This window comes from Lissotriton helveticus, chromosome 10 (assembly GCF_964261635.1).
Source record: "Lissotriton helveticus chromosome 10, aLisHel1.1, whole genome shotgun sequence".
Taxonomy (NCBI): domain Eukaryota; kingdom Metazoa; phylum Chordata; class Amphibia; order Caudata; family Salamandridae; genus Lissotriton; species Lissotriton helveticus.
In genome coordinates this window covers 993,249,242-993,276,257 of record NC_136071.1, presented here as the reverse complement: position 1 = coordinate 993,276,257, position 27,016 = coordinate 993,249,242, and the positions used below count along the sequence as shown (strand labels likewise).

General features: G+C 44.7%; 1 protein-coding gene across 9 annotated transcripts in view; it reads left to right on the top strand.

The window, feature by feature from the left end:
* LOC144784710 (ATP-dependent translocase ABCB1-like) overlaps window positions 1-27,016 on the top strand; it is a 1,064,270-nt gene that overhangs the window by 296,548 nt on the left and 740,706 nt on the right. For all 9 annotated transcript variants that reach the window (XM_078663665.1, XM_078663668.1, XM_078663666.1 and 6 more), the window contains 2 exons: window positions 7,630-7,754; window positions 20,626-20,803. In XM_078663665.1, coding sequence (XP_078519791.1) covers window positions 7,630-7,754; window positions 20,626-20,803 — 303 coding nt within the window. The remainder of the gene's footprint in view (window positions 1-7,629; window positions 7,755-20,625; window positions 20,804-27,016) is intronic.

Sequence of the window (27,016 nt, the reverse complement as noted above, 5' to 3'; positions counted from 1 at the left end):
GCCCGGCAGGAACTCCCACCACTGCCCGCGGCTGCCATTAGCTCAGCTGTGCGATGCATCTTCAAAAGAGATCCTGTCAATGCTTTGCAAACCAGGATTCAAGGTACTTTGTTCAGCTGGCCTAATTGGGTCCCTGTAGCTGGCCTGCGCTCCATTGTGGTTGGCCTGAGCTTGTGACTATGTCCCGGTCCGGCACAACCAGATATCCACAGTTGGCGCTTTGTGCTTTTTAGTGCTATTTTAGCTCAAAACTTTGAAATGAATATCTTCAGTTCTACTGATAGGACTTTTGTTTTGGTCTTGTTTTGTTTATTAAAAATGACTCTATTTTTCTAAAATGGAAAGGGATGCTTTTTTTGGTGCACAATTTTCCGGTTAAAAGTGTTGTACAATACCTTATTTATTTATTTATTTAAGGAATTTATAGAGCGCACGGCTACCCCCGAAGGGGTGTCCCGGCGCTAACGACTAAAAACTCAGAAAAAAAAGAACAAAGAAGCAGAATTATTGAGAGGAAAATAGCCAAGTTTTCAGTTTGCGGCGAAAAATGGATTCAGTAGGAGCAAATCTTAAATCCAAGGGGAGGTTATTCCATAGTCTGGCAGTCAGGACTCCAAATGCTCTACCGCCCATCCTAGAAAGACGGAAACGAGGAACGATCAAAAGACGTAGACTATTAGATCGTAGAGATCTAACGGATTGTGATAGGACAAGCCGTTTTTTCAAATAACACATTTCCTCTAATTTAATCCGGACTGCTCTGTGCGTAGCTGTCAAGAATTGTGGTTGCTGCTTGACTAGGGCTCACACCCCAGTCAACCAACAAGCCAATTTCTTACACACACATGTAGTTCTTCATATTTTCTACTGCTGTCCATGACTTTTTTTATTAATCCAGCCTTCTCCTTAACACTACTAGCTAGGTCGGGGATTGACTCCTCCACCTTATTTATATAAACACCTTCGGTTACTGGTGTACCCTGTATGCCTTTCTGATAAAAACCTCCTTTGTTTGCCACCTTCATGGAGTCTCATTATGTTACCCTATGCAATTCAATACCCCAGTTGGTCCTCTATTTGGGATGCTAACTCTGTATCCACACCATGTATGCTCCATACAATGAGGGGAATTAGACAATGTAATTTTGCACAAGTAGTACTGAGCAAAGCTTCTACCCAAAGCACAGGGACTGTTGAAAAGATAATGTATTATATTGTACGAGGCATGGTGGGGTAAATAGAAGGAATACATCAGGTCTCTTGAATGTGGTTGTCACCAAACATCGAGATGTAGCCCATCCAGAAGCAAGTTACATTTTAAATCAGTTTTCCTTATTGAACTGAAGCTAAATTTGAGTTGGTGGTCTGTTTTGTTCTTGAAACAAATTAAAAGGGGCATAAGAGGCACAATTTAATATGGAATACCACAGATTTGAGGTGTTCAAAAAGTTAATTCCTGCTGAATAGAAGTGCTTGGATGTCAGACATTTCCTATCACTCCTTCCATTACAACGACTCAGTGTTACCTAATACGAGTTACTTAAATTACTGCTTCAAAATGAAGTACAGGCAGGCGCGGTGCATCTATTGGGGCGTACTGGCGTAGCTCCCCTGCCCGCAGCTCCCTCGGCGTCTCTGAACTTAAGTAAACTGAATCAGTTTACTTAAATTCAAAGACGCTGAGGGAGAACTAACAATCATGTCAGTCAGCATGACGTCGACCGCCCACCCCTTCAGAGACTGAAGGGGGTGGCGGTCTGGCGACATGTTGACTGACATGATTGTCAGACCAGTGTGTGTGCGCAGCCTACACCGCTCTGTGCTATGGCAGAACGGCCCATGGGAGGATGGGACAAAGCTGACCATGGGTGCGACATAACAGACTGCAGCTCCGGTGTACACTGGGGGTAAGGCCCATCCGTACTCGTGCGTCAGTCTGTGGTACAGATGCATTTGCACAGCTCCTCGCCCTCGACCCTCGGTCACTTATTCCATTGCCTAGCTGCTCTCGGACTCCTCACATTGTTTATGGAGGAGGCTGGCAGCCGGCCCTGCTCCCTCTTAGTGCTCTCCTTGCACTCGTGAACATTTTCACTGGAAGCCCCAGCTCCGATGACACCCTCCGCCCCGTCTAAGATGCTGAACAAGAAACGATAGACTCCATTAACTGCAAGAGCAAGATGTTATCACAGAAAAATAGTTTTTTTATAATGGTGTATTTGTTCTTGTGTCCAGGACAATCCTACGGGCTAGTGGGTCGTTTAATAATTGTCTAACCATAGTGTGCGCACTGTGGGCTATATGGCTTGTTCGCCACACAAATGCCTAAACAGACTTTCCGTACCTCGCCATAATATAGCCTGTGCATTGCAGCACTCTGGACTTGCCAGTGCTCGCTATCTTAGTTGTACTTTTGCAATACTGGCTGGTTGAAATGTGCCAGCAGGGTCAGGGCCAGAAGTTGCACATACATAGTACACTATGTTTTACAATTCACAGTGTATCCGAGTAATGTGCCCAGGATCCTGCTTTACCTTCCGGTCTGTGCCCCGTTCCACCGCGGCTTGTGCCGTTTGTGTGGAGGGCACTGACAGACCAGGCTCAGCCCCCCGACTGTGACGCACTACCGGTAGGGGCGGGTCCTCCACCCATATAGCCACCATGCCTGCACTCCCGCACAGCGGACGCGCGCAGCGGGCACGCCGAAGGCCTGCCTAAGGCAAGCCCGTCTGCGCCCGCCCGCGCCTGTCCGACACCAGACGCCATACCCCCTGGCTGTCGGACTGCTCAGATGCTCCATTACTCCGGCGAGGACCTGTTAGCTCTCCGCACTCGGACCTCCTGCGCCGACCATCTTTGGCGCCTTGTCTCTGCATGTACTAGGTGCAATAAATGGGGGTTCCAGACCACTGAAGTTGTTCGCTCTCCCCCCGATACACACAAGCTTACGAACCTAAATATATTTAGCCTGAATTGCAGGTCTTTAGTTAAATACCATGAGGATATACTTGAGTTACTCATGGACAGGTCTCCTGACCTGCTTTTCCTCACGGAGACATGGCTCACTAGTGACTCTACCACCATTTCAGCCCTGGCTCTCCCACCGGGCTACTCTATGTGCACCCAGAATAGACCTAGTGGCAGGGGGGGTGGGCTAGCTATCATAACTAAATCCTCTTTTCTCTGAACTCTCTCCCCTGTTACACTACCCGAGTGCAAGAGCACACTATTTAAGATCAACTTTACCCTCACTGGCCTCCTCATCTACCGCCCCCCTGGGCCGGCAAGGGCCTTTCAGGAAGCCCTGCCCCACATCGTCTCCACCCTTGCCCTGCAGACACCCAATTTCAGTATATTGGGAGACCTAAATCTACAACTTGACTCCCATGGCATCGCTAACTTTCTTGGGGATTTGAAAGCCTGTCAGCTATTACAGCTGGTCAGGGTCCCATCGCATCTGGCGGGCCACCTACTTGACCCTGTGTTCTCCAATATCGAGGGAATTAGAGCTTATGATCCCCTTCCCCTCACCTGGTCTGACCACTTCCTCATACACATATGCATCAATACGATAGGAATTAATCGCCAGAATCCCTCCCCCCCCTCTGGAGGCGCCCATGGCATGAACTGGACGCCCCCAGTCTCGAGTTCAGCCTAATCTCTTCCCGTCCCAATTGGCAGAGCAATTTGGAGGAAGCAGACACTGCATTTAGGGGATAAATTAACAACTCTCTCGACCTCCAGATTCCAAAAAAAAAGTCTCGGCCCAAACGTGAACAAACTCACCCATGGTACACCGTAGCACTAGCAACTAAAAAAAGAACTGTAAGATCCTTGAACGCGCCTGGAGACGTTCTTATGACCTCTCAGCTAAAATTAACTACAGGGCAGCGACGAAAGCATACCATAAACTCATACAAAAAACGAAAGCTGCATTCTATACTAACTTGATTAATACCAGTCATAATCCTTCCAAAACCATCTTCTCACTGGTAAAAGATATGACCAAAACCCCTGAGGGTACCCTCAACACTAACACTTCTAACACGCAATGCAAAGTACTGGCCCAGTTTTTCGTCAACAAAGTTCAAGAAATGTACACGTCACTGGATGCCAGAAGGCCCACCCCGACATCTGGCCAACTGACCTACTCACCTGACTACCCCCCACTCTTGCAAACCCTGCCCCTAATTACTCATAAAGATCTTGAGTTCCTAACTACTAAGGTGAAGTCTGGGTCCCCTGACGACCCCGTCAAACCTACTACCTTTCGACTTCTACGGGACTCCATCTTAATTGAGGGACGGGAACTGATCAACAGATCTCTCCTGTCATCCACCATCCCCAAGTCATGGAAACATGCCAAAGTTATCCCCCTGCTTAAAAAATCGACCCTGGACCCCTCCCGCCCGGAGAATTTTAGACCCATCTCCCTTCTGCCCTACCTGGCCAAGGTGATGGAAGCCCATGTGAACTCCATCCTGACCAGCCACCTAGAAACTAACCGGATCCTGGATGAGTCGCAAAATGGCTTCCGAGCAAATCATAGTACGGAGTCAGCCCTACTGCCAGTCACGGAACAACTGAGGGCCTCACAAGATCTGGGGAACACTTCGGCTCTCATATTACTTCACTTAAGCGCAGCGTTTGACACGGTCTCCCACGAGATTTTGCTTAAACGTCTTGGGGAGATCGGAGTCAGAGACGGTGCGCTTGCCTGGTTTGCCTCATTTCTATCGGACCGCTCCTTCCAGGTTCACGCCCCTCCCTACTCATCCAGCAGGCTCCCTCTATACTGCGGGGTCCCGCAGGGCTCTGCCCTCAGCCCCACGCTGTTTAATGTGTACGTCCGCCCCCTGGCCCTTCTGGCCAGGGAACGTAAGATCAAAATGATCTCTTATGCGGACGACACGCAGCTCATCTTCATGTTCTCCAATGACACCTCGCCTGACCAGGCTAAATTTCAGGAAGATGTAATGACCATCTCAAACTGGATGTCCGACAACTACCTCCAGCTTAATTCCTCCAAAACCGAGGTGCTCCTGCTGTGACGTAACGTACAGAAGTGGGACCACCAGTGGTGGCCCCCGGTTATGGGATCCCCCGCTAAACCTAAGGAGGTTGTAAAGAATCTGGGTGTCCTAATGGACAGAGCACTTTCTTTTGAATCGCACGCAAAGAAGGTTGCTGGTACTTGTTTTGGCCGACTACGCTGCATCAAACCTATACTGGGCTTCTTCGAGCCACCAACCCGGCAAGTTATAGTCCAATCTCTGGTCTTATCCCACCTAGACTATTGTAATGGACTGCTGCTGGGTACTAACAAGTCAGTCGTCAAAACACTGCAGAGGGCTCAGAACGCAGCTGCTCGCACTCTATTTACTCTACCCAAACATAGCCACACCTCTCATCTCCTTTACTGACTCAACTGGCTTCCAATGAAACAGAGAATTGAATTCAAGTCCCTCTGTTATACTCATAAAATTCTCAACGGCCAGGGCCCTCAAATACTGCAAGGACTCTGCATCCCCTATACTCCCACCCGGGCCTTGCGCTCTGCCGATCGCCATCTAGCCTGCACTATTAGGGTTCGCAGGAGCGGAGCGGGTGGCCGCTCTTTCAGGTCTCTGGCCACTGCTCTCTGGAATTCCATCCCCATTGAAGCACGTGCCATACAAGACCATTGGCTTTTCCGAAAATTCATCAAAACCTGGTTGTTCGCATCCATCTAGACAGCCGACCCCTCGGCTTCTCACAGCACCCTCTCTGTTAACTTCCACTGCCACCCCTGGTTGGTTTTTCCGCAAGCGCTGGGATGCCCTGCTGTTGGGGCAGCCATGCGCTATATAAGAAAAATTAACATAACAAATTAACATAACATAACATTTGTTGATCCAAGTACGAAAGAGTGTATCAAAATTCAGGACTCCTAGTTCCTCTGTGACCTGCTTCAGCCTGCTCTATCCTATGTTCCTACAGCATAGCAGGAGAAAGGCATCTTCGTTATTCATATATAATACAGACTATACTGTCTTTCTCACCCTGTCCTCTGCACCACACACCACTCCCTCATTTTCTTTTTTCCTGTTCTCCATCTCATCTGTCTTCTCTCGAATTCCATTTCTTCTGCTGGTCTAGCTCTCACCTCAACCTCTCGTTCTCTTGCCTCTCTCACATTCTTGACCTCTCTACCCGATTCCTCCCTCCTCATCACTGCTGGCCTTCCCTTTTGCTCATTTTTTTCTCCAATCCTCCCTATTTTCCTTGCTCTCCTGACCATTTCTCAGTTCACACATGATTTCCCCCACTTTCTACCTTCTCCCACTCCGCTAACATCTCTAAGTATATGTTCCTCTCGCTGTCTCCTTATATACCTCTCTCCCCATCTCCTTGACGTCTCCCATTACTGACCCCTTCTTATTTCTCGTTCTTCCTTATCGTTACTCCCTTTATAATTATTTTCCTCTTACTTTTTTCCTTCCTTTCACCCTACCTCCAGCTTGCCCTCCCTCTCCAGCTCTGCCATCCTTTCGCTGGACCGCTTCCCACCTCTGTGGCGTGCAGACGCTGGGTGCCATATGCTCTCATTGTATCCTAAGTGATATGTTTAATGTGTCACCGACATACAAACACACGTAGCTGTGTCACTCACACGTTTGGAATAGTGCCACCTGAAAGATTGTTTAAAACCAAGATAACTAGTTTATGTTCTGATTAATGATAAGGTTTTTTTATGCAAATCCCTGCTCATTACGTACGCAGCTACCTATGTCATTATCAGATGAAATCTCTTTATTGATGTCATAACTTCACTTTGACAATTGCTTTATCAACTTTCTTGCTTTCCATAATTACTTGGAAATGCACCATTTGCCACTCTTTTTCACCAAACGTTTCTCTGTAGGGGGTAAAGAAGCCTCACAAACCCTGTTTATGGTGGTCGGGCTCGCTTACTCGCCACTGGGCACTCATCTAGCACATTTACGCCCTACCATTTTCAAATGTCACCAGCCACCACTGAGTACAGGAAGTTAAAATGGTTCTGGCACCTGGTCTGGAAACAGATTATACCAATTTTAAAAGTTGACTGGTCTGGCCATGGACTATTTACTACCTGCTCTGAGCAGGTAGTAAATATTTGCTGCAGGCTCTGTGCATGGTGGAGCTTGAGGCATGGCGACGAGGGAATGGGGGGGGGTAGAACATTTCTATAGCGGGGTGAAGCATTGTATGCATTGTATGCTCCCCCGGTAAGGAACAAAATGTGATTTAGAATTAATTTCTTCTGCAGCCAAAGCCTCAAGCGTTTTTTCCAACTAGTTTTACAGTTCAAAAAAATGGCCTCAGATTATTCCACATCCGGAAAAAATCGGGCTTGGAAAAACCAAACATGTAATAGTTAGGCGTAACACAATTATGGCATGAAGATCTGAGTTTATTTTGTTATGCCTGACCCATAATAGTGCCTTTGGTGTAGTAAACTGGGATGTTCCTAAAATAGCATAGGCGAAGGGTGGCACAGGAGATACTAAACAGAGTGATGTTTAATGTGCTTACTTGCAATTCTTCCATTAAAACGTACAGTAGAAACAATATTAAATCCAGTTTCAATTATTGATTCCTTGACAGCTCCTAGGATCATTGGCAGCCAAGGAAATGTCCGCATACGCAAAATCGGGGGCTATAGCCGAAGAAATTCTGTCTGCAATAAGGACTGTTGTTGCTTTTAATGGTCAGAAGAAAGCAGTGACAAGGTAATGTGTGATTATCTCTTAATAAGGGAATTCATGACGTTTAGAATGTGCTTATATGTATCCATATATGTAGCAAAGTCACGCATTCAAATAATTTGAGGCCATTACAGCTGGTGTTATATTAATGTATATGTCAAGCATCAGTTTTGTATCAAATATGGAAACTCCTGCATATACATAACATTAATGTAACCCCAGACACATTCATAACAAACCGTGTATAATAACAAGACAAAGGGAAAACACAGCTTACTATGTATGCATATATATATATTCAACACCAGGAACAACTTTAATGTGCACGATTTCAAAACCGCTCAATCGGTATCAGTAAGAGTGCAAACATGGGCTACAGATCGAAAGGGCAAGATAAATGAGTACAACTTTATCAGCATATTCCTGACACACATGACAACACTTGGAAGCAGGAAATAGGCAGATTTAAAAAATACATACCCGGGGATTTTTTGTTGTTGTAGTGGAGCCAAAATGAATACACGTTTCTCCATAAAAATCTCCCTTCCAAACAGCTGTGGCCCCAGGTCCGGACTGGCCATAACGGGCACCGTGCAATTCACCATTGCGCCGCATGGATGGGGGACGGTTCTGGGCCCCTGAGGGCCGTTTTTGTTACAGGACCGTTTCTGCAGCATAGCTGCAAAATCGGCCCTGTACCAAAATTGGCCGAAAACCGACCCCGGCAAAGAGCTCGGCAGCACCTCCACCCCCCCTCCCCAGTGGGGGGCAGGCCGAGCACTCCACTCCCCCTCCCCAGTGGGGGGCAGGCCGAGCACTTTGCCGGGGCTGGTTTTGCTTCCCAGTTCGGCCCTGTGTGCCCCTCGTCTGTCGAAATCCCCCCCACCCGGCCCATTGCCCCATCCCTCTTACCTGCACTGACCGCGGCTGCTTCCGTATGGCCCTGGTCAGAGATAGCAACATTTAGAGCCGTGCCTTTGGCATAGAACATCATCCACAAACACAACCGAGAACATTAGTTAAGGAAAAGGTGAGAGATCCCGATTTTTTATCATGAAATCATAGAGTACTGATGTTTCATTATCATTTTCTCGTCCAACTATGTCACACCGAGCCCAGGCATACTCAAACAGGATAGCTAAGGGCCCTCACTAAACAACATTTATCTCCTGCCCAAGTGGGAAGTAAATATGTCTCTGGGGCATTATATCTGTACATATAGAAAATGATAAATTCTGTCCATGTCTAGATGGGTGGCAAAATGTGTAGTCAAATTTGTAGATGTGTACCAGGCGATTTCCACCAGCTGCCAACACCATCACCTGCTAGAAATGCTTGTTCTAATTTGATGGTGCTCTCTATTCCCTGGGTTAAGCAGAATCCACATGGATTTCATCACACATCTCTGAGTCTCCACGAGGCTTCCCAAGCAACAATACTCTGAAAAAGATAAACAGAATTCAGCTCTCCTTCTGGACTCTGTTTCCCATCCCATTCCTAGAGTTTAAATACCAAAAGGAAGTTAGGAGTGGCTAGTGGTGAATACTTTTGACCTGGAACTTTCTCCCATTCAATTGAACTTGAGAGTGACAGAGACAAGTCTGTATGGAGCTCCAGCAGTGCAGTTTGACCTTCTCAAGACCATTACACCAGACACTTTTATGTAATCTATTTCTCATGTTGCACTGCCCAGAACTAGCTAATGGTTAGTTCGAACCCTCACAACAAGCTGAGGCGGCCTCTGCAGTCAGGCATTGTGGAAACAGATACAAGGCTGAAATTGACTCCGTAACTGTGGATTGTATAACAGAATATACTCACCCATAGAAAAATATCAACAGGAGAATAACCATCTTAAAATGAGTAAGATAAGAGAATTAGATTAAACTACCATGACAATAGCGGGATAGAAGTACAAACTACTATAAGGATTTTCTCAAGAGAATATATAGCCCTGAAGAAGTCGCTGGACATGTCCCATTGAACGATAAAACACGTGTTGGCTTTTTGTGGATAAAGATTACTACAACTGAACAAAAGATCCCAAAGGAATAAAAGGAAAAGACAACTGAAAACTTTCGATTAATGTTTATGTTACTACATAAGGGCGTGTGCTGGAGGATTTCTTGTGTATTATTTCTGTGGTCTTAGATCACATATTGGGGGGCAGAATGGATCTCCCTACCTCACAAGCACCGCATCCTCAATACATGAGCAATAAATACTTTGTGGATTTCTATGGAGCACCATTCCTACAACCAGCCACCAGTAACAAGAGAATACTTTGTACTGGTAGCACATATACTTGTTAAAAAATTGGTTTGGGTTAAAATCATGAATGTGAAGAACAAGCATTGTAATTTGCTACACAAACTCACAATAATCCATGTATGCGCTGACATAAGGGCTAACAACTCTCTAAATGTACAGCTGACATGTATTGCGTTTAGACTGCACCAACCATACTGCATTGCAGTTTTGATGATGAAAAGTTGGTTTGCAAGCTACACCCCATTCAACCAAGTGGGGTGAGGGTGATACATCTCCATAAAATGACAGGTTTTGCTTGTCCGCATGATCATAGCATTATGCTTTGACCGAATACACCTAGTACCACAGTTTCAGTATTTCCCGGTCTGCATCACATGCCTTTTGTACATTGATGATGTGATACTTCTTATGGTTGCAGTACACTTGTACCTCTCTATGTGGGGTCACCAGTGCTATATAATTGCACTTAACTGATCCTACGTCAATTTAGGAAATTGTGCTATGGTATAGAACTTTGCCTTGGTGGCATTGGCTGTGAGTGTGTCACCTAATAACTCTCAGAAAAATGTCCATCACTTAGATGAGTATTTTTCTGAAGGCTGGCTGAGAAATGCCACGCAACAATCTTTTTGTACATTATGTGGTGCATCTTGGAAGCAGGAAATAGGAAGATTTAAAAAATACATACCCGGGGATTTTTTTGTTGTTGTAGTGGAGCCAAAATGAATACACGTTTCTCCATAAAAATCTCCCTTCCAAACAGCTGTGGCCCCAGGTCCGGACTGGCCATAATGGGCACCGTGCAATTCCCCATTGCGCCGCATGGATGGGGGACGGTTCTGGGCCCCTGAGGGCCGTTTTTGTTACAGGACCGTTTTTGCAGCATAGCTGCAAAATCGGCCCTGTACCAAAATTGGCCGAAAACCGACCCCGGCAAAGAGCTCGGCAGCACCTCCACCCCCCCTCCCCAGTGGGGGGCAGGCCGAGCACTCCACTCCCCCTCCCCAGTGGGGGGCAGGCCGAGCACTTTGCCGGGGCTGGTTTTGCTTCCCAGTCCGGCCCTGTGTGCCCCTCGTCTGTCGAAATCCCCCCCACCCGGCCCATTGCCCCATCCCTCTTACCTGCACTGACCGCGGCTGCTTCTGTATGGCCCTGGTCAGAGATAGCAACATTTAGAGCCGTGCCTTTGGCATAGAACATCATCCACAAACACAACCGAGAACATTAGTTAAGGAAAAGGTGAGAGATCTCGATTTTTTTATCATGAAATCATAGAGTACTGATGTTTCATTATCATTTTCTCGTCCAACTATGTCACACCGAGCCCAGGCATACTCAAACAGGATAGCTAAGGGCCCTCACTAAACAACATTTATCTCCTGCCCAAGTGGGAAGTAAATATGTCTCTGGGGCATTATATCTGTACATATAGAAAATGATAAATTCTGTCCATGTCTAGATGGGTGACAAAATGTGTAGTCAAATTTGTAGATGTGTACCAGGCGATTTCCACCAGCTGCCAACACCATCACCTGCTAGAAATGCTTGTTCTAATTTGATGGTGCTCTCTATTCCCTGGGTTAAGCAGAATCCACATGGATTTCATCACACATCTCTGAGTCTCCACGAGGCTTCCCAAGCAACAATACTCTGAAAAAGATAAACAGAATTCAGCTCTCCTTCTGGACTCTGTTTCCCATCCCATTCCTAGAGTTTAAATACCAAAAGGAAGTTAGGAGTGGCTAGTGGTGAATACTTTTGACCTGGAACTTTCTCCCATTCAATTGAACTTGAGAGTGACAGAGACAAGTCTGTATGGAGCTCCAGCAGTGCAGTTTGACCTTCTCAAGACCATTACACCAGACACTTTTATGTAATCTATTTCTCATGTTGCACTGCCCAGAACTAGCTAATGGTTAGTTCGAACCCTCACAACAAGCTGAGGCGGCCTCTGCAGTCAGGCATTGTGGAAACAGATACAAGGCTGAAATTGACTCCGTAACTGTGGATTGTATAACAGAATATACTCACCCATAGAAAAATATCAACAGGAGAATAACCATCTTAAAATGAGTAAGATAAGAGAATTAGATTAAACTACCATGACAATAGCGGGATAGAAGTACAAACTACTATAAGGATTTTCTCAAGAGAATATATAGCCCTGAAGAAGTAGCTGGACATGTCCGATTGAACGATAAAACACGTGTTGGCTTTTTGTGGATAAAGATTACTACAACTGAACAAAAGATCCCAAAGGAATAAAAGGAAAAGACAACTGAAAACTTTCGATTAATGTTTATGTTACTACATAAGGGCGTGTGTTCTGGAGGATTTCTTGTGTATTATTTCTGTGGTCTTAGATCACATATTGGGGGGCAGAATGGATCTCCCTACCTCACAAGCACCGCATCCTCAATACATGAGCAATAAATGTAAATGTAAATGTAGTATACTTGTAAAGCGCACAGCTGCCCCAGCAACGGGGCGTCCCGGCGCTGTATAACTCTAGGGAACCCGTCCTTGCTTTCCCTGTGGGATGGTCCCTTGCTGGGAGTCCCCAAGGTGGAGCCAGGCATCCCCGGAATTGGTGGGGCCATTGTGGAGATTAGGCAAGCTAATGCCCAGAGTTGCCGAGTGGAACCCCTGATTAGAGTAAGCACCGAAGCGAGAATTATCGAGTCCGCTGACCAAGGTCCACGACCCTGCCGCGTCGGGAATTGAACCCTGGTCCCAGGCTGACTTCTGCTCTCAGGCCTGCCGCCTCTAACCAGTGAGCCACACTACTCCACTATACTTTGTGGATTTCTATGGAGCACCATTCCTACAACCAGCCACCAGTAACAAGAGAATACTTTGTACTGGTAGCACATATACTTGTTAAAAAATTGGTTTGGGTTAAAATCATGAATGTGAAGAACAAGCATTGTAATTTGCTACACAAACTCACAATAATCCATATATGCGCTGACATAAGGGCTAACAACTCTCTAAATGTACAGCTGACATGTATTGCGTTTAGACTGCACCAACCATACTGCATTGCAGTTTTGATGATGAAAAGTTGGTTTGCAAGCTACACCCCATTCAACCAAGTGGGGTGAGGGTGATACATCTCCATAAAATGACAGGTTTTGCTTGTCCGCATGATCATAGCATTATGCTTTGACCGAATACACCTAGTACCACAGTTTCAGTATTTCCCGGTCTGCATCACATGCCTTTTGTACATTGATGATGTGATACTTCTTATGGTTGCAGTACACTTGTACCTCTCTATGTGGGGTCACCAGTGCTATATAATTGCACTTAACTGATCCTACGTCAATTTAGGAAATTGTGCTATGGTATAGAACTTTGCCTTGGTGGCATTGGCTGTGAGTGTGTCACCTAATAACTCTCAGAAAAATGTCCATCACTTAGATGAGTATTTTTCTGAAGGCTGGCTGAGAAAGGCCATGCAACAATCTTTTTGTACATTATGTGGTGCATCTTGCAAAGAATTATAGTAGAGCTAACATCTTCAGAAAGGGGAAGTGGCAGTAGATAAATATTGTGGTCTCCACAGTGTCCCTATAAATGCAAGGTTGTTTTTTTTATTGTTCCAATATGAAGCCTGTACTTCCCCTGGCTGTCAGACTCACTTTTGTTTTAAATGTCAACCTTCCTCTCTCTGTCAATCCTGGCTTTTATCTTGCATAGCTGTGCCCTTTGAGGTTGTTGCCTGGAGGCCTGGTTTCCATATTAGGTCTGCAAGGCTCGCTGTAGCCTATCATAGATCTAGCACAGCTTAATGTAGTGGACTAGTAATGCTGCATACATGGTGGTGTACTGTCGAGTAGAAATGTGAGGTGTTGCAATCGGCGTGTGAGTGCTTCATGTGTGCAGCTGTTTATGTAGTTGTGTTCCTGTGTACAAATGGGTGCCATTTTGATTTTCCAGCTGCACCATGGTGTTCTATATGTTTGATGTTCTTTTTCAGCTACTACTTCATTGCTTACTTTCAGGTACCTTTAACACCTGCTTTTTAAGGGAGTATTGAGGATGGCATTTCTGATTGGTTGTTCAATGGCCTGTCATACTTGTAATTAGTTTTGATTACCGAATGCTTTATTTTTTATGTGGCAAACATTGCAAGTATTAAAAAGTGTATACCATAAATAAGACAAGCAGATCACACAAATGCAGTAATTAACGCATGGGAGAAATATCTCAGTTTTTTCCCTGATGACCATGCACTGTTTAACCTGGTATATAGTATTACCATTATGTCTTACTCCTAATTGCTAAATATACACAGGGTGGACCCAGTAACCCTCAGAATCTGGATCTGTTGCATACAGAATACCAGGTGATTCTGTTGGGAATGTGTTTAAAACAACAACGTTTTCTTGCTTGGTAAGCGGTCCAAAGAATCCCCTCAGAAAATGATGCATTGACTTAGAACAACGCACCACTTAACCAAAACAAATAGCATTATCAAATGCCAGACAAAGGATGCCTAACTTTGTTGTTTGGCTCATATTCGAGGCATGAGAGGAGAGTCCTACAGCAGCTGCTAGAGAATTCAAGTATGTATACGCAAGCATTGAAAAAAAAAGATTTACTCACACGCTCAAATCTGAACTATGGTACTAGCATGGCACAAGTCGTAAAAAAAAGTGGGGGGACGCGGTCACCGGAAGTGACGTCACGAAAGGTGCCAAGCTCCTCATCCCAGAGAGGACAAAAAGTGAAGTCCAACTATTTGACAGGGTGGACGGCGTCCCCCCAGTAAAATAAGTGGGGGGACGCCGTCCATCCATGTGGTACCCCGACTGGAGCCCTGGGTACTAGGAGGAGTTCACTGGAAGCAGAGTGAGGAGTGGGTGGGTAAGGCAGACCCCCATAGCAGCTACAGAGCATGCGGCCCGGAGCAGTCCAGATGGCTCCCATTCTGCCACAAGCCAATGAATATCTATAAGATGTAGGTGTCTCAGTGTCCCCTCGTCACATTTTGCAGTGGTGCCACGTCATTTCGTGCTAGTCCACCGGCGGGAAAATCTAGAAGGTGTGTACAATGACATACGGCCTTTAAGATAAAGACGGCTAAGTCTAGTGTCTGCGCTTGTTGATTTGATCCAGTGTTGCCAGTGGACATAAAATTTGAAACATCGCACACACTGGCCCTTTCACGCTGACTCATTTGGCAGTACTAGTTAGGGTTACCAACTGGCATGGGTGCAAATTCAGGACAGTCAGTGTAAAAATTCAGGACAAATGGTCACAATTCAGGACAAAAATTCAGGACAGAAGGTCAAAATTCAGAACAAAAATTTGGGACAAAACATAAGTTTTACAGACATATCAGAGGAGGTGGCTCAATAATATATAAGGAAATAGACAACCAAAAAAAATACAAGTCAAAATAAGTTTATATAAGGTTGAGCCAATTGTGCACTTCACAGTTTTTCAGTATATGCGCAGCTTTGCAAAGCGACATCGGGCCCTTTCTGCAATCAAGATTTGTGCTAGTAACAATAAACATTAATAAATAGTATTTTTTTATTTGTATGTTGAAATCTGTCTTTTAAATGTACAGTGAAAACGCTGTTAGTTATTTTATTTTTATTTTCTCCAGCATGGCACCAAGACAAAAGCAGAATGCAGGAGAAGGCACACCACATGCTGTCACTACAATTGGGCCCATTGTCATTCTAAAGTGCTACTCAGCTGCAGTCTCAGAATTACAAAGGGCCTGTCCACAGTCTGCACAAGGTCTGGGAGGGGCGGCTGCAGGCAGCCTCTACAGATTAAAAGATAAGAGCGAGAGGCCCGAGTGAAATCTTTTAAACTCACGGGGCCTCTCGCATGGGAAACAGCATTCCTTACTGAAATTTCCTATATCGATTTTAGTATGATGTTTGTAAGGCGTCCGTAATTTGAGATCCCCAAATTACGGACACCTTACAGATATCATACTAAAATGACGGACGGTCTGTGAAATTTACTGACGATTGGTCACCCTAGTACTAGTCTGCCTGAGAGGCCGGTCTAACAGTGCCCGTAGCTATATATTAGCATGCATAGGATATTGACCTAAGACCAGTAATTTTTTTTGCTCAACATAAAGGACATGTTCACATACTTACAGTGCATAGGGTGATAAGTGTGAAAAGTCAAGGTCTATGTTTTTTTTTGCACTAAATAAATAGAGGCATATATTGTATGGACGTATGCATTATACGTGTGTGCTCACAATAACATTTTGCCATGAACAAAACATAACTATTATGTGACGCGGCATGACAAATTTTGGAATTTCACATAACAAATGTAATGCAACATTTCCAAAATTACATTAATTTTACTGGTGTAATTTAAATTTAATCTGGGCCTATTTGGGTGCTTCATCCAACATTCTTCTGTCTGCAAATGTCTTACTTATGTTACTAAGCTGACCATTTGTGTTACCTGGAACAATAGCAAAACTACTTTCCAGACAGTTGCCATAATACCTAGGCCTCGTATTTCTGCATCTTCGGCCATTTTCCTGGTAATAGTTCCTTCACCATATCCTGTAAGCACGCTGCAACACTGCAGTCGATTCTTCTTTTGGGCGTTTTGATGCCTTTTTCGATACAGGCGACTTTATCCACTATGTATGAGACATCACAATTTGTCATTACTTCATGATTTTTCCATGAATAAGCAGTGTGTTGTCATTACCTGTGATCTCAGTTGGGTCTGGGAGGGCTCTAAGAGCACTGTTTACATATAATTGAACTGGAATCACTACCCCCCCCCCCACACACACTCACACTGTTGGAAGTTCATTAGTGGCCTTGATCAGGTATCATATAAATCCTTTGTATAGAAGTTAAGATGGACGGGGGCTAACAATAACATGAACTTGTTTTGTCCTTGCTCTTTTGTTTATGTCAGTTTGTTAGTGATCCTGTCATTGTTTCCCAATTACCCAAATATTGTGCGGGATGGAGTCTATTTACACAGCTTCATGACTGCAGCCCTTCATAACTGGTCCCTGGTTGTTTTTTCCCACTATGTTAAATACTTGTGTAGTCCAACAATAGCAGGCAAAGGCACAGGTTTTTTGCATGAAAATGTATATAGTAGATGTTGGAACACAAATATGGATCCCACTGTGAGCTAGCCATTTTGGCATCCACATTGTGAGAGGTGTATCATTTTCTCTTTCTCCTTCTACTGTTGTATGGAAGCTTGAGAGCTTTATGTATCTGGTAAGACTATTTCTGTTTCTTTTCGAACATTTTTACTTATCTGGATGATTAAACTGGCTATGACTTTGGAGAGATGTTTATGAAACTACGGGTTTAAATACTGCCCTTAGAATCATTGGCAGCCAGGTGTTTGGTACCAAAAAGAACATCACAAGACTCATGTTGGGTTATGTCATGTTATGTCTATTTGTAAAGGGCACTATCACATGTGTCAGCATGGAAGTTCTATACATGAATTTTCTTCTTCCACACTGGCACCGGGTAGCCCCTACCGGACTTTGGTGCTCCCTGCTAGACCTGTTTCTCTTAGTTAGTTGATGGACAAAAATACAGAAGACAAGTACAATACATTTCTGGTAAAGAATGACAGGCCAGGATCTTCGTTTTAAGATTTACTTAAAAGAATTAAAATATAGAAATGCACAACCTGGGCCATCAAGTAAAATTGCTGATTCCTAGATTCAAAGGAAAATACAGTAAAACTCAGTAGAGTTCTGGTCAATATCTAACATATATTTACCATCAGAGAGTGGAGAAGGGTCTCCTGCCAACATAGAGAAATCTTACCCTTTTATAGGGCTTTAGAAAAAAGCTTCATCCATTTACTACATTGGTACATAGTTCGCACACTCATAACCAATATAAATTAAGCAAAAGCAACAGTTGATAAAGAAATACACTATTCTAATACTTAGAGATCTAGTGTTCACAGCATAAGCTCTCGGTAAGTGAAATATTACATAGTATGTTATTCAGGCTGGGACAGTTGTTTTGTCCTTGAGAAGGTACACTCTGCTTAGGTAGTCACAGGAAATAATTTCTTAGCTACTGAAAATCTATGAGTCTTTATTATGGTACATACTAAACAGCACCTAGAGTCCCCTGCTAGACTGCAGCATCAAAATAAAAATGGACTACAAGGCCAAATTATCCTTAGTTAAAATTAAGCATAAATGTTTGCATTTTGAGCATTACGTTTGAAGCAATCCTCTCCCACACCCGTGAGGGTTTCCTGTTGCTGGGCAGGTGTGTGTGCCTAGCCCTGCCTGTTGTAGGTTGGCAAATTGAAAAGCCAGGTCTTCAACTTCTTGCAGAATTTAAGAAGGGAGGTAGAGGCTCAGATGTAAAGTGTGAGGCTGTCCCACACTTTGGGAGTGTTGTAAGAGAATGCCTTTCCTCCTGATCTGATTCTGTGTATGTGTGGGATGTCTGCAAATAGGAGTCATGCAGAGTGGATGTGTCTGGGTAGCTGGTGGAAGAAGTTAAGACTTTCAAGGTTGGTGGAGACTAAGCTGCGCAGTGCCTTGAATGTGTGTGTGATTAGTGAAATTAGTGTGCTTGTGTATCAGAAGCCAGTAGAGCTTCCTCAGGTGTGGTGTGAGATCTATATGAGAGGTTGAGGATGAGTTTGGCTGCTGAGTTCTGGTTGGTATGTTGAACTTTAGCGAGATGCTTGGTGATCCCAGAATAGAGGGTGTTCCCTTAGTCCAACTTGCTGTTCATGAGGGCGTGAATGACAGTTTACCTGGTGTTGCTTGGGATTGACTTGAATATCTTCCTTAGAATCTTCAGGGTGCGAAAGCAGGATGCAGCATTGACTTGTGTAGTCATGTCCAGTTTGCTGTCTATAATTATTTTGTGGTTCCTGGCGTGGTTGCTGGGTGGGGTCCTTGTTCAGCTGGCCACTAGTTGGACGTTCATGACGAGGAGTTCTTGACGAAAATCACTTCTTCTGTCTTGGTGATGAGCCTGAAATAATTGGCTTTCATCCAGGTAGTGACTTGTTTCAGGCATGCAGTGAACTTGCTTCTTGTGTTGCTGTATCATCCGAGAGAGTATGAGTTGCTTGACTTTGGCATAGGGGAGGTTGTTAAAGTCATGTGCACGAATAGGGCTGCATGATGAACCTTAAGGCACTCCACAGATGAGTTTGTGGGCTTCCGAGGAATACGGTTTGAGGCTGATAGCTTCTGTTCAGAAGGAACATATTCAGAGAAGGGCAGATCCTTGGGTGTCAATTTTGTGCAGGCAGCTTATGGGGATGGGGGGTGAGATCATGTCAAATAATGCAGAGAGGTCCATGAGAATGAGGGCTGACATGTCTCCACTGTCAAGGATCAAACAGATGTCGTTTAGTTTCAATGAGTGCTGTTTCTGTGCTTTAGTTGGGCCTTAACCAGGACTGTGTGGAGTTAAGGAGGTGGTGGTTGGTTGCTCCATAGTTGAAACACATGCTGGATCAGGGGATGATTTATTTGAGCAGGAGAATGATGATCACATGTTTCCAGGTGTTCAGGAATGTTGTTGAGTCAATGGCATTATTAGGGATAGGTGTTAGTACTTTACTGGACGGAAAGAGCCCTTTTGCGAAAGAGTGGTGGGGGCAATAGTTAGAAGGGGCCCCCAAGTGGAAGTGCTTCTTGGTAGCAGCGATTTCAATGGTGGTGATGGTGTCCCACATAGTCAGAGTTTGTTCTTTGGCCGTGATGGAAAGTTGATTTCTAATAGTGAAAGGGCCTGGTTAAGAGTTAAAGATGCTATAATCTGGAAGTGATTTTGTAACTGAAGAATTCTGAGAGCCTGTTGCAACACTCTTGGGAGGGAGTGATATTGCTGAAGATGGAAGGAGGCACAGTGAAATCTTTGATGATGGCAAAGATTTCCTTGCTGCTGTTATTGATGATGTCAATACAATCTGCAAGTGATGTACTCTTGGTGTTCCATATCTACTGGAGGTAGTATCTTAAGGTTGATTTGAAGATGAACCTTAAAGGTGTTTAGTCATTGGACCTTTCTCATTTTATTTCTTAAAACTCTTTTTTGCTACAACAATGCTGAATCATTTAGTTGTTTCACTTTGACTTCATACTCATTTGTAGATCCCTGGTGTACTATAGTTAGGTTAATGTCTTGTAATATTGAACTGAAATGTCTGATCTATAATATTTGATGAATACATTCCTAAAACCTGGGCCCACTGCAATACTTCTTTGCTACTTAAATGTAAAGAGACTCTTGGGTAATCAAGAGGTAACTCCTAGTCATTCTCTTACATCCTACTGTTATCTGTCTTGCAGCTTTTGGTGGTCTCTCTTTGTTGCCTCAAAACCGCACTCTTTCTTGGTAAAGGGCTGGATGCTATAACCTTTATTGATATTATAGATGGTGTATTTTTCAGTTGGAGGATGTTGATGTGACATTTCTTGGCACTTGCAATTGACGAAACCAAAAGCATGAAAGAAAAATGCAAAATACCTTCCTGAGATACATTTTGAATAATGATATTGATTTAAGGAATTATCCCAGATGCTCAAACATTCATGGACTGAATTTGTGTTATAAATTTGATGACGTAATAATAATTGTTGTTTTCTCTTGCTAAGGTATGAGGTTAACCTAAGAGATGCAAGAAATGCTGGCATGAGGAAAGCCATTACAACAAATCTATCTATGGGCATCTCACAGTTTCTTACATTTTCAACCTATGGACTTGGGCTTTGGTACGGAACAAAATTAACCGTGGATGAACCTGAGAATTATTCAATCGGTCATGTGATGATTGTAAGTACACACATAAGAAACATCACTTCTATATAAACACAATTAAAGTTAAAAAAAATCCAATCCATTACATAGTTGCTTAATATGATATCACAGTTGGCAAACTAAGGGCCTAATGTATATGTTGGTGATGTGTATACTCTTTTGCAATGGCGACGGAGTGCATGTACTGTCAAGATAATGGACTGCCCGCTTGATTTAGATGCAGGCAGACCATAACTTTAATCACAATAGAGCCTAATCTGTCTCAGCAATGATTAAACTCCACCGACAGCCCTGTGGAGTAAAGGCCATTGAAGGGAGACCTCTAATTCCGGCCACCTAATTTAGATGGATAGAACTAGAGGTTGGTTTTCACTGCCCCTCACCGCTAGGAAAACCATGGCAGCAAGGGGCAAGGAAAACTGGTAAATACCCCCCTCACCAAGAGGGAGGATTCTGATGGATGAAGGGAATGCTCTTTTTAAAAAAAAAAGAAAAATCCAGCTTCAGGATTTTCTTTTAGAATTTTTTTTTAAAACTGTTTGGTGCAGGGCTCTGGCATGGCAGTTCCTGGCACTGCTTTAAGAAATGACTCCCTGCTTGGTGTACCTCCATCAGTGCATCAGAATAATTTACTCCATTGCCCTGGCAGAGAAACCAGGCATCCACCAGGCCTTAAATGTTAAAAAAAAGCATAAAGGATTGAATGGTACTGCTTAATTTTTTTGTTTGTTAAACAATGCAATAGTTTTCAGTCACACAAAAATGACAATGTTAACGTGCTGTGTAACAGGAATAGTCTACTTTATTCTGTACATAAGTGAGCCAAAATCAACTCAAAATTACATCTGTTAGTTTCATTTTTACCTGAGCGGACAATTCAGATAATGTTTTGATTACGAGATTCATTTTGTGCAGTTCCGTGCATTTCTTCATAGTTATATTGTATGTTGTCTAATTATGCAACAGCATATTCCTTGCCTTTCATACACTCTTAACCACAACCCTCTACTATTGTTTGTAGTGGAGTGACACAGATACAGTGAGGAGTATAGTAGTGAGAAAACTTGACAAAGGATGGATGCAAAATCATATGCCACCTTTTGAGGGAAAAGAGTGAGGGCCTGATTATATGTTGCTTGGTACTGGGACAATGGTACAGTGGTCAATGGTAAACTTACATGAGTACTGTGTAATCACAAGTAAACCATATGGAATGGGAACTACTATGTGGGACTGAATTCTCTGGTTGTAAAACAAAACAGAACTCCAAATTCCATGGGGTTTTAGAGCACACATTTATAACCTGGTTAATATATGCTGGTGAAACTAATCAAAGGGCTTGTGTTCCTAGGTCAAAATAGACCCCCGTCACCTACCCCCTTGGCGTCTCCAGCGTTAATGCCGTAAACGTGGAAGGGGGTAGGTGATGCCATCCTGGCCCCCAACGCAAACCATAGCATGCACACTAAGCTGCGCCTCAGCGCCATCTGATGACACGCTGTAGTACAGAACTTAGGCTGACCTGGATCAATGAGATACACACCCAGCAGGTAGCTCTATTTGGCACCTCTCTATGTGGGGTAGTGTTTGTACTATATTTGTTTTTTGTCCTGAGGAAGTGCCCCGGATCCTTAAGACCAAAAAGGGTGTGAAACATGTTGACAACACAACGAGGAGTGACCACCACTAGGTCCACCTCTTCAAACAGAAAGCACAATCTTCCTTTCCAGTCTTCACATCTGACTGACTACCAGGTTTCATACTAAAACCAAAGGTAGCCACAGTCTTTATTAGGCCTTTCATCTCTGGAAGGAATTCCTACTAATAAAGTGTAGTACCCGGAAATCCCCCTACCAGTTTTAACCTCACACACAACACCAAGCTTTAGAAACCAGCCCCCTGACTTTCATTCATCTATCCAGCAATTCTGGGGGACCTGTTGGACATTGCAGTGCCGGCCCAAGGAGGAGCAACGCCTGATGATAAAGCAGGGCAACATGAACAGTCTTGCTGACTGTCCACTCCCATTATTCTGACATAGCCACACTCTACAGCTGTGAGATTAGGTGCTTTATATGCACTCTATTTTGACTTAGGAACTCAAGTTTCTGTATTGATCCTTGGGAGCACGTGCTCTTGGACCTCTCTACCAGGCCCCTTGTCCTCCACAGGAACCCCTCTCCTCTCTGACAGGGTTTCTTCCTTTTTTTTAAACGTAATATATGCTGGTACCTTGGTGGGGTGTACGGTGAGAGAAAGGCTTGGCAGAATAGGGAATGGAAGGTTTTTTCTGGCTTGAGGGAATTGCATACTAAGTGGAAAAAAGTAACTTCTTTGAATCAGGTGGCATGGAAAAACGTATCCATGAAGTAATTTAGCTCTGTCTGACTAAGAAATGGGGCCCATGAAGGTTCATATTAATATATATTGTGCTTTCATCTTCTTGCTGAGGATTTGTCAGATAGATACAGGGCTAACAAATATTTCTCACCATTGAAAGAGTTGTGTTTAAGATTGACAAAAATGCAACAGATGACCCTTTGACAGCTATCATAAGCTCAGAGCCATGTAGATGGATACAGATTGTGTCCCCTATTGCAGCCCTTCATACTGACGCTTTTAGCTTTTTCCAGTTCTTTTATGAGCACAACATACATTGTAACATACATTATGGGTTCTTGGGTCAGCGCTCTTCCGCCATTGGCTTGTTCTAGTGAGCCTCCATTTAGCCATTTGTTCTGCATAATATGAATAATTTTTTCTGGGCAGCCCATGACATTTTTGGCTATATTTATCATCATATCACGTAGTGCAGATCAGCAAGTAACCTCACTGCACTGCGCTGCATGATAGGGAATGGACAGAAATGCTCCGTACTTAACATTGTATGGCGCATTCCTGCCTTTCCCAGCGCTGGTTCACAATGTGCTGCCAATGCAGGTACTCTTGCTCAATGGTGCAAGTGTGCTTCTGTTGTTGGCAGGATTGTTTATATGCAGGAAGGGACACCTTCCTTAACAAAACAATCCCCTGAGGCATTTTCCTCTTTCTATGTGTGCTGCAGAATACTGCAGAATTCTCAGGTCTACCACTTATGGTAAATCTGCAAAGGCATGAAAATCCAGGGGTTTTTCATGGGAACACCCACACACCATCCATGGAATGTCTCCCTGGAGTAGAGTAACACAACTAAGTGATGTGCACTGTGTCGTGTTACTCCGGATATAGCAAGCCACTCAGGGTCACATCTCAAGGGTTGCATCACTTTTGCACCCTGTTGAGTAGTGCACAAGCGATTCAACCCTTTGTGTATGCCCATTGTTAGAAATTGGATTTTTGGTTGGCTAGGGCTTGTGGCTAAGCCAAGCAGAAACCACCGCTCTAGTCAGTGCAAGAGAGTTACACACTGAAGATAACCCCTGCTCACCCCCTTGGTAGCTTGGCACGAGCAGTCAGACTTATCCCCGAGGCAATGTGTAAAACATTTGCGCAACACACACACACAGCAGCAACACACTAGGCACACCACAAAAGAAACTCCACACTAGGTTATATAAAACTAGCATTTGTATTTTCATAAAGACATTAGATCATAACCACACATATACACTGCACAAACTGGCACCAAGTAGAATTTTACAGGGGATGATATACAGGACAGGGCCAATCGGCCCACTGTCAGAACCATCAGAACCGGTAAGTAAATATAAAACACAACCAGTAACTACTGGTACAATAATGACCTCTGCATTATCACAATAGTCATAAAACACTTTAGGCCGAACCTTGTTAGCATAAACACATTATGCAATAGGCCTCACCAGCATAAATACATTATGCAACCATCATGGGGCATAAATCACATCTGGCAAGCATCAGCATAAATACATATTGCACACATAATGAGGCCTAAACATTATAGCACTAGCGAATCACAGTAACCCCATGTACACACTATAAATGCATTAGGCTTATATCAGCAGTGCACCGCAGTAACACTACTACCAGGTGCATACATCACATTACAAACTGACCCCAGGCCAACTGGCCGTTCACTGGGGATCAAATGCTCTATGTCCAGAAAAGCAGGGCGGTAACTGTGGGCCTTTCAAGTAGCCCTATGGCTGCCAATGCAGCTAAAGCAAAGGTGTGCAACGCGCAGGGGGAGGGGGAGTGTATCTCACTCTTTTCTTGTCTCCAACAAAATGCCCCCAAAGGGAAATGGCACTAGAACAACTGTGCCATGGAAGCCCCACTCTGGGAAAATGTATGATGTTACAACGCATACATTTACAACACATGCCTTTACAACGCAGTTTTTACATCACAACATCCTTTACGACGCATTCCATTACATCGCATGACACTACATCGCGTTTTTAGAAACTACCTTTACAACGCATTCCATTACACAGAATAATAACTTTGCACGGGAAACAACCTTTACAACGCAACCTTTACAACGCACTACCATTACAAAAAAACTTTTACAACGCAAGATCCATTACATCGCATGCCATTACAACGCAAACATTACATCGCATGACACTACAACGCATACCGTTACAACGCATGTCATTACAACGAAATCATTACAACGCATACCATTACAACGCATACCATCACAATGCATAGTACCATTACACTATCCAAAACGTACCCTACTGTTGCACCCCCTGGAGTTAGAATAGTATTTTTTACCCCTACACTATCCAACACTTACCCTACTGTTGCACCCCCGGAGTTAGAATAATAATTTTTACCCATACACTATCCAGCGCTTACCCTACTGTTGCACCCCCTGGAGTTAGAAGAGTAATTTATACCCCTATTCTATTCAATACTTACCATAATGGTATGCCTTGTAATGGTATGCGTTGTAAAGGTAGTATGCGTTGTAATGGAATGCATTGTAAAGGAAGTTGCGTTGTAAAAAATGCATTGTAAAAGTATCAATCAGTCAATCAATCATAACATTTGTATAGCGCACTACTCACCCGGAGGGGTCTCAAGGCGCTTGGGGGAAGGGGTCCGCTACTGCTCGAACAGCCTGGTCTTGAGTTGTCTCCTGAAGGCGAGATGGTCCTGGGTCAGACGAAGGTGGATGGGGAAGGAGTTCCATGTCTTGGCTGTCAGATAGGAGAAGGATCTTCCTCCGGCGGTGGCTCTTCGGATGTGTGGTATGGCGGCGAGGGCGAGGCTGGTAGACCGTAGCTGGCGGGTGGGCGTGTAGACGGTCAGGCGGTCGTTGAGGTACTTGGGGCCCAGGTCGTGGAGAGACTTGTGTGCGTGGGTGCGGATCCGGAACGTGATCCTCTTGTTGAGGGGGAGCCAGTGCAGGTCTCTCAGATGGCCGGAGATGTGGCTGCGTTGGGGGACGTCCAGGATGAGTCGGGCGGAGGCGTTCTGGATGCGCTGGAGTCTTTTCTGTAGCTTGGCTGTGGTTCCGGCGTAGAGGGTGTTTCCGTAGTCCAGTCGGCTGGTGACGAGTGCCTGGGTGACCGTCTTCCTGGTCCCGGTCGGGATCCATCGGAAGATCTTGCGAAGCATGCGCAGGGTGTGAAAGCACGATAAGGAGACTGCGTTGACTTGTCTGGTCATCGAGAGAGAGGAGTCCAGGATGAAGCCCAGGTTGCGTCCGTGGTCTGTTGGTTTGGGTGCGGTGCCCAGGGCGGGGGGCCACTATGAGTCGTCCCAGGTGGAGGGCGATGGTCCCAGGATGAGGACTTCCGTCTTGTCTGAGTTCAGCTTCAGGCGGCTGTTCCGCATCCACTCGGCGATGTCTTTCATCCCTTCGTGTAGGCTGGTTCTGGCGGTGTCGGGGTCTCTGGTGAGGGAGAGGATCAGCTGGGTGTTGTCGGCGTAGGAGATGATGTTGAGGTGGTGTTGGCGTGCGATGGCTGCAAGAGGTCTCATGTAGACGTTGAAGAGGGTGGGGCTGAGTGATGATCCTTGCGGTACGCCGCAGATGACTTCGGTAGCCTCGGATTGAAACGGGGGGAGGCGGACTCTCTGTGTTCTTCCGGCGAGGAACGAGATGATCCACTCCAGTGTCTTCTCTTGGATGCCGATGTCGCTGAGGCGTTGAACTAGGGTGCGGTGGCAGAGAGGTCCAGGAGGATGAGTGCCGCTGTTTCCCCGTTGTCGAGCAGGGCTCGGATGTCGTCGGTGGCTGCGATGAGGGCGGTCTCGGTGCTGTGGTTGGCTCTGAAACCAGACTACGAGGGG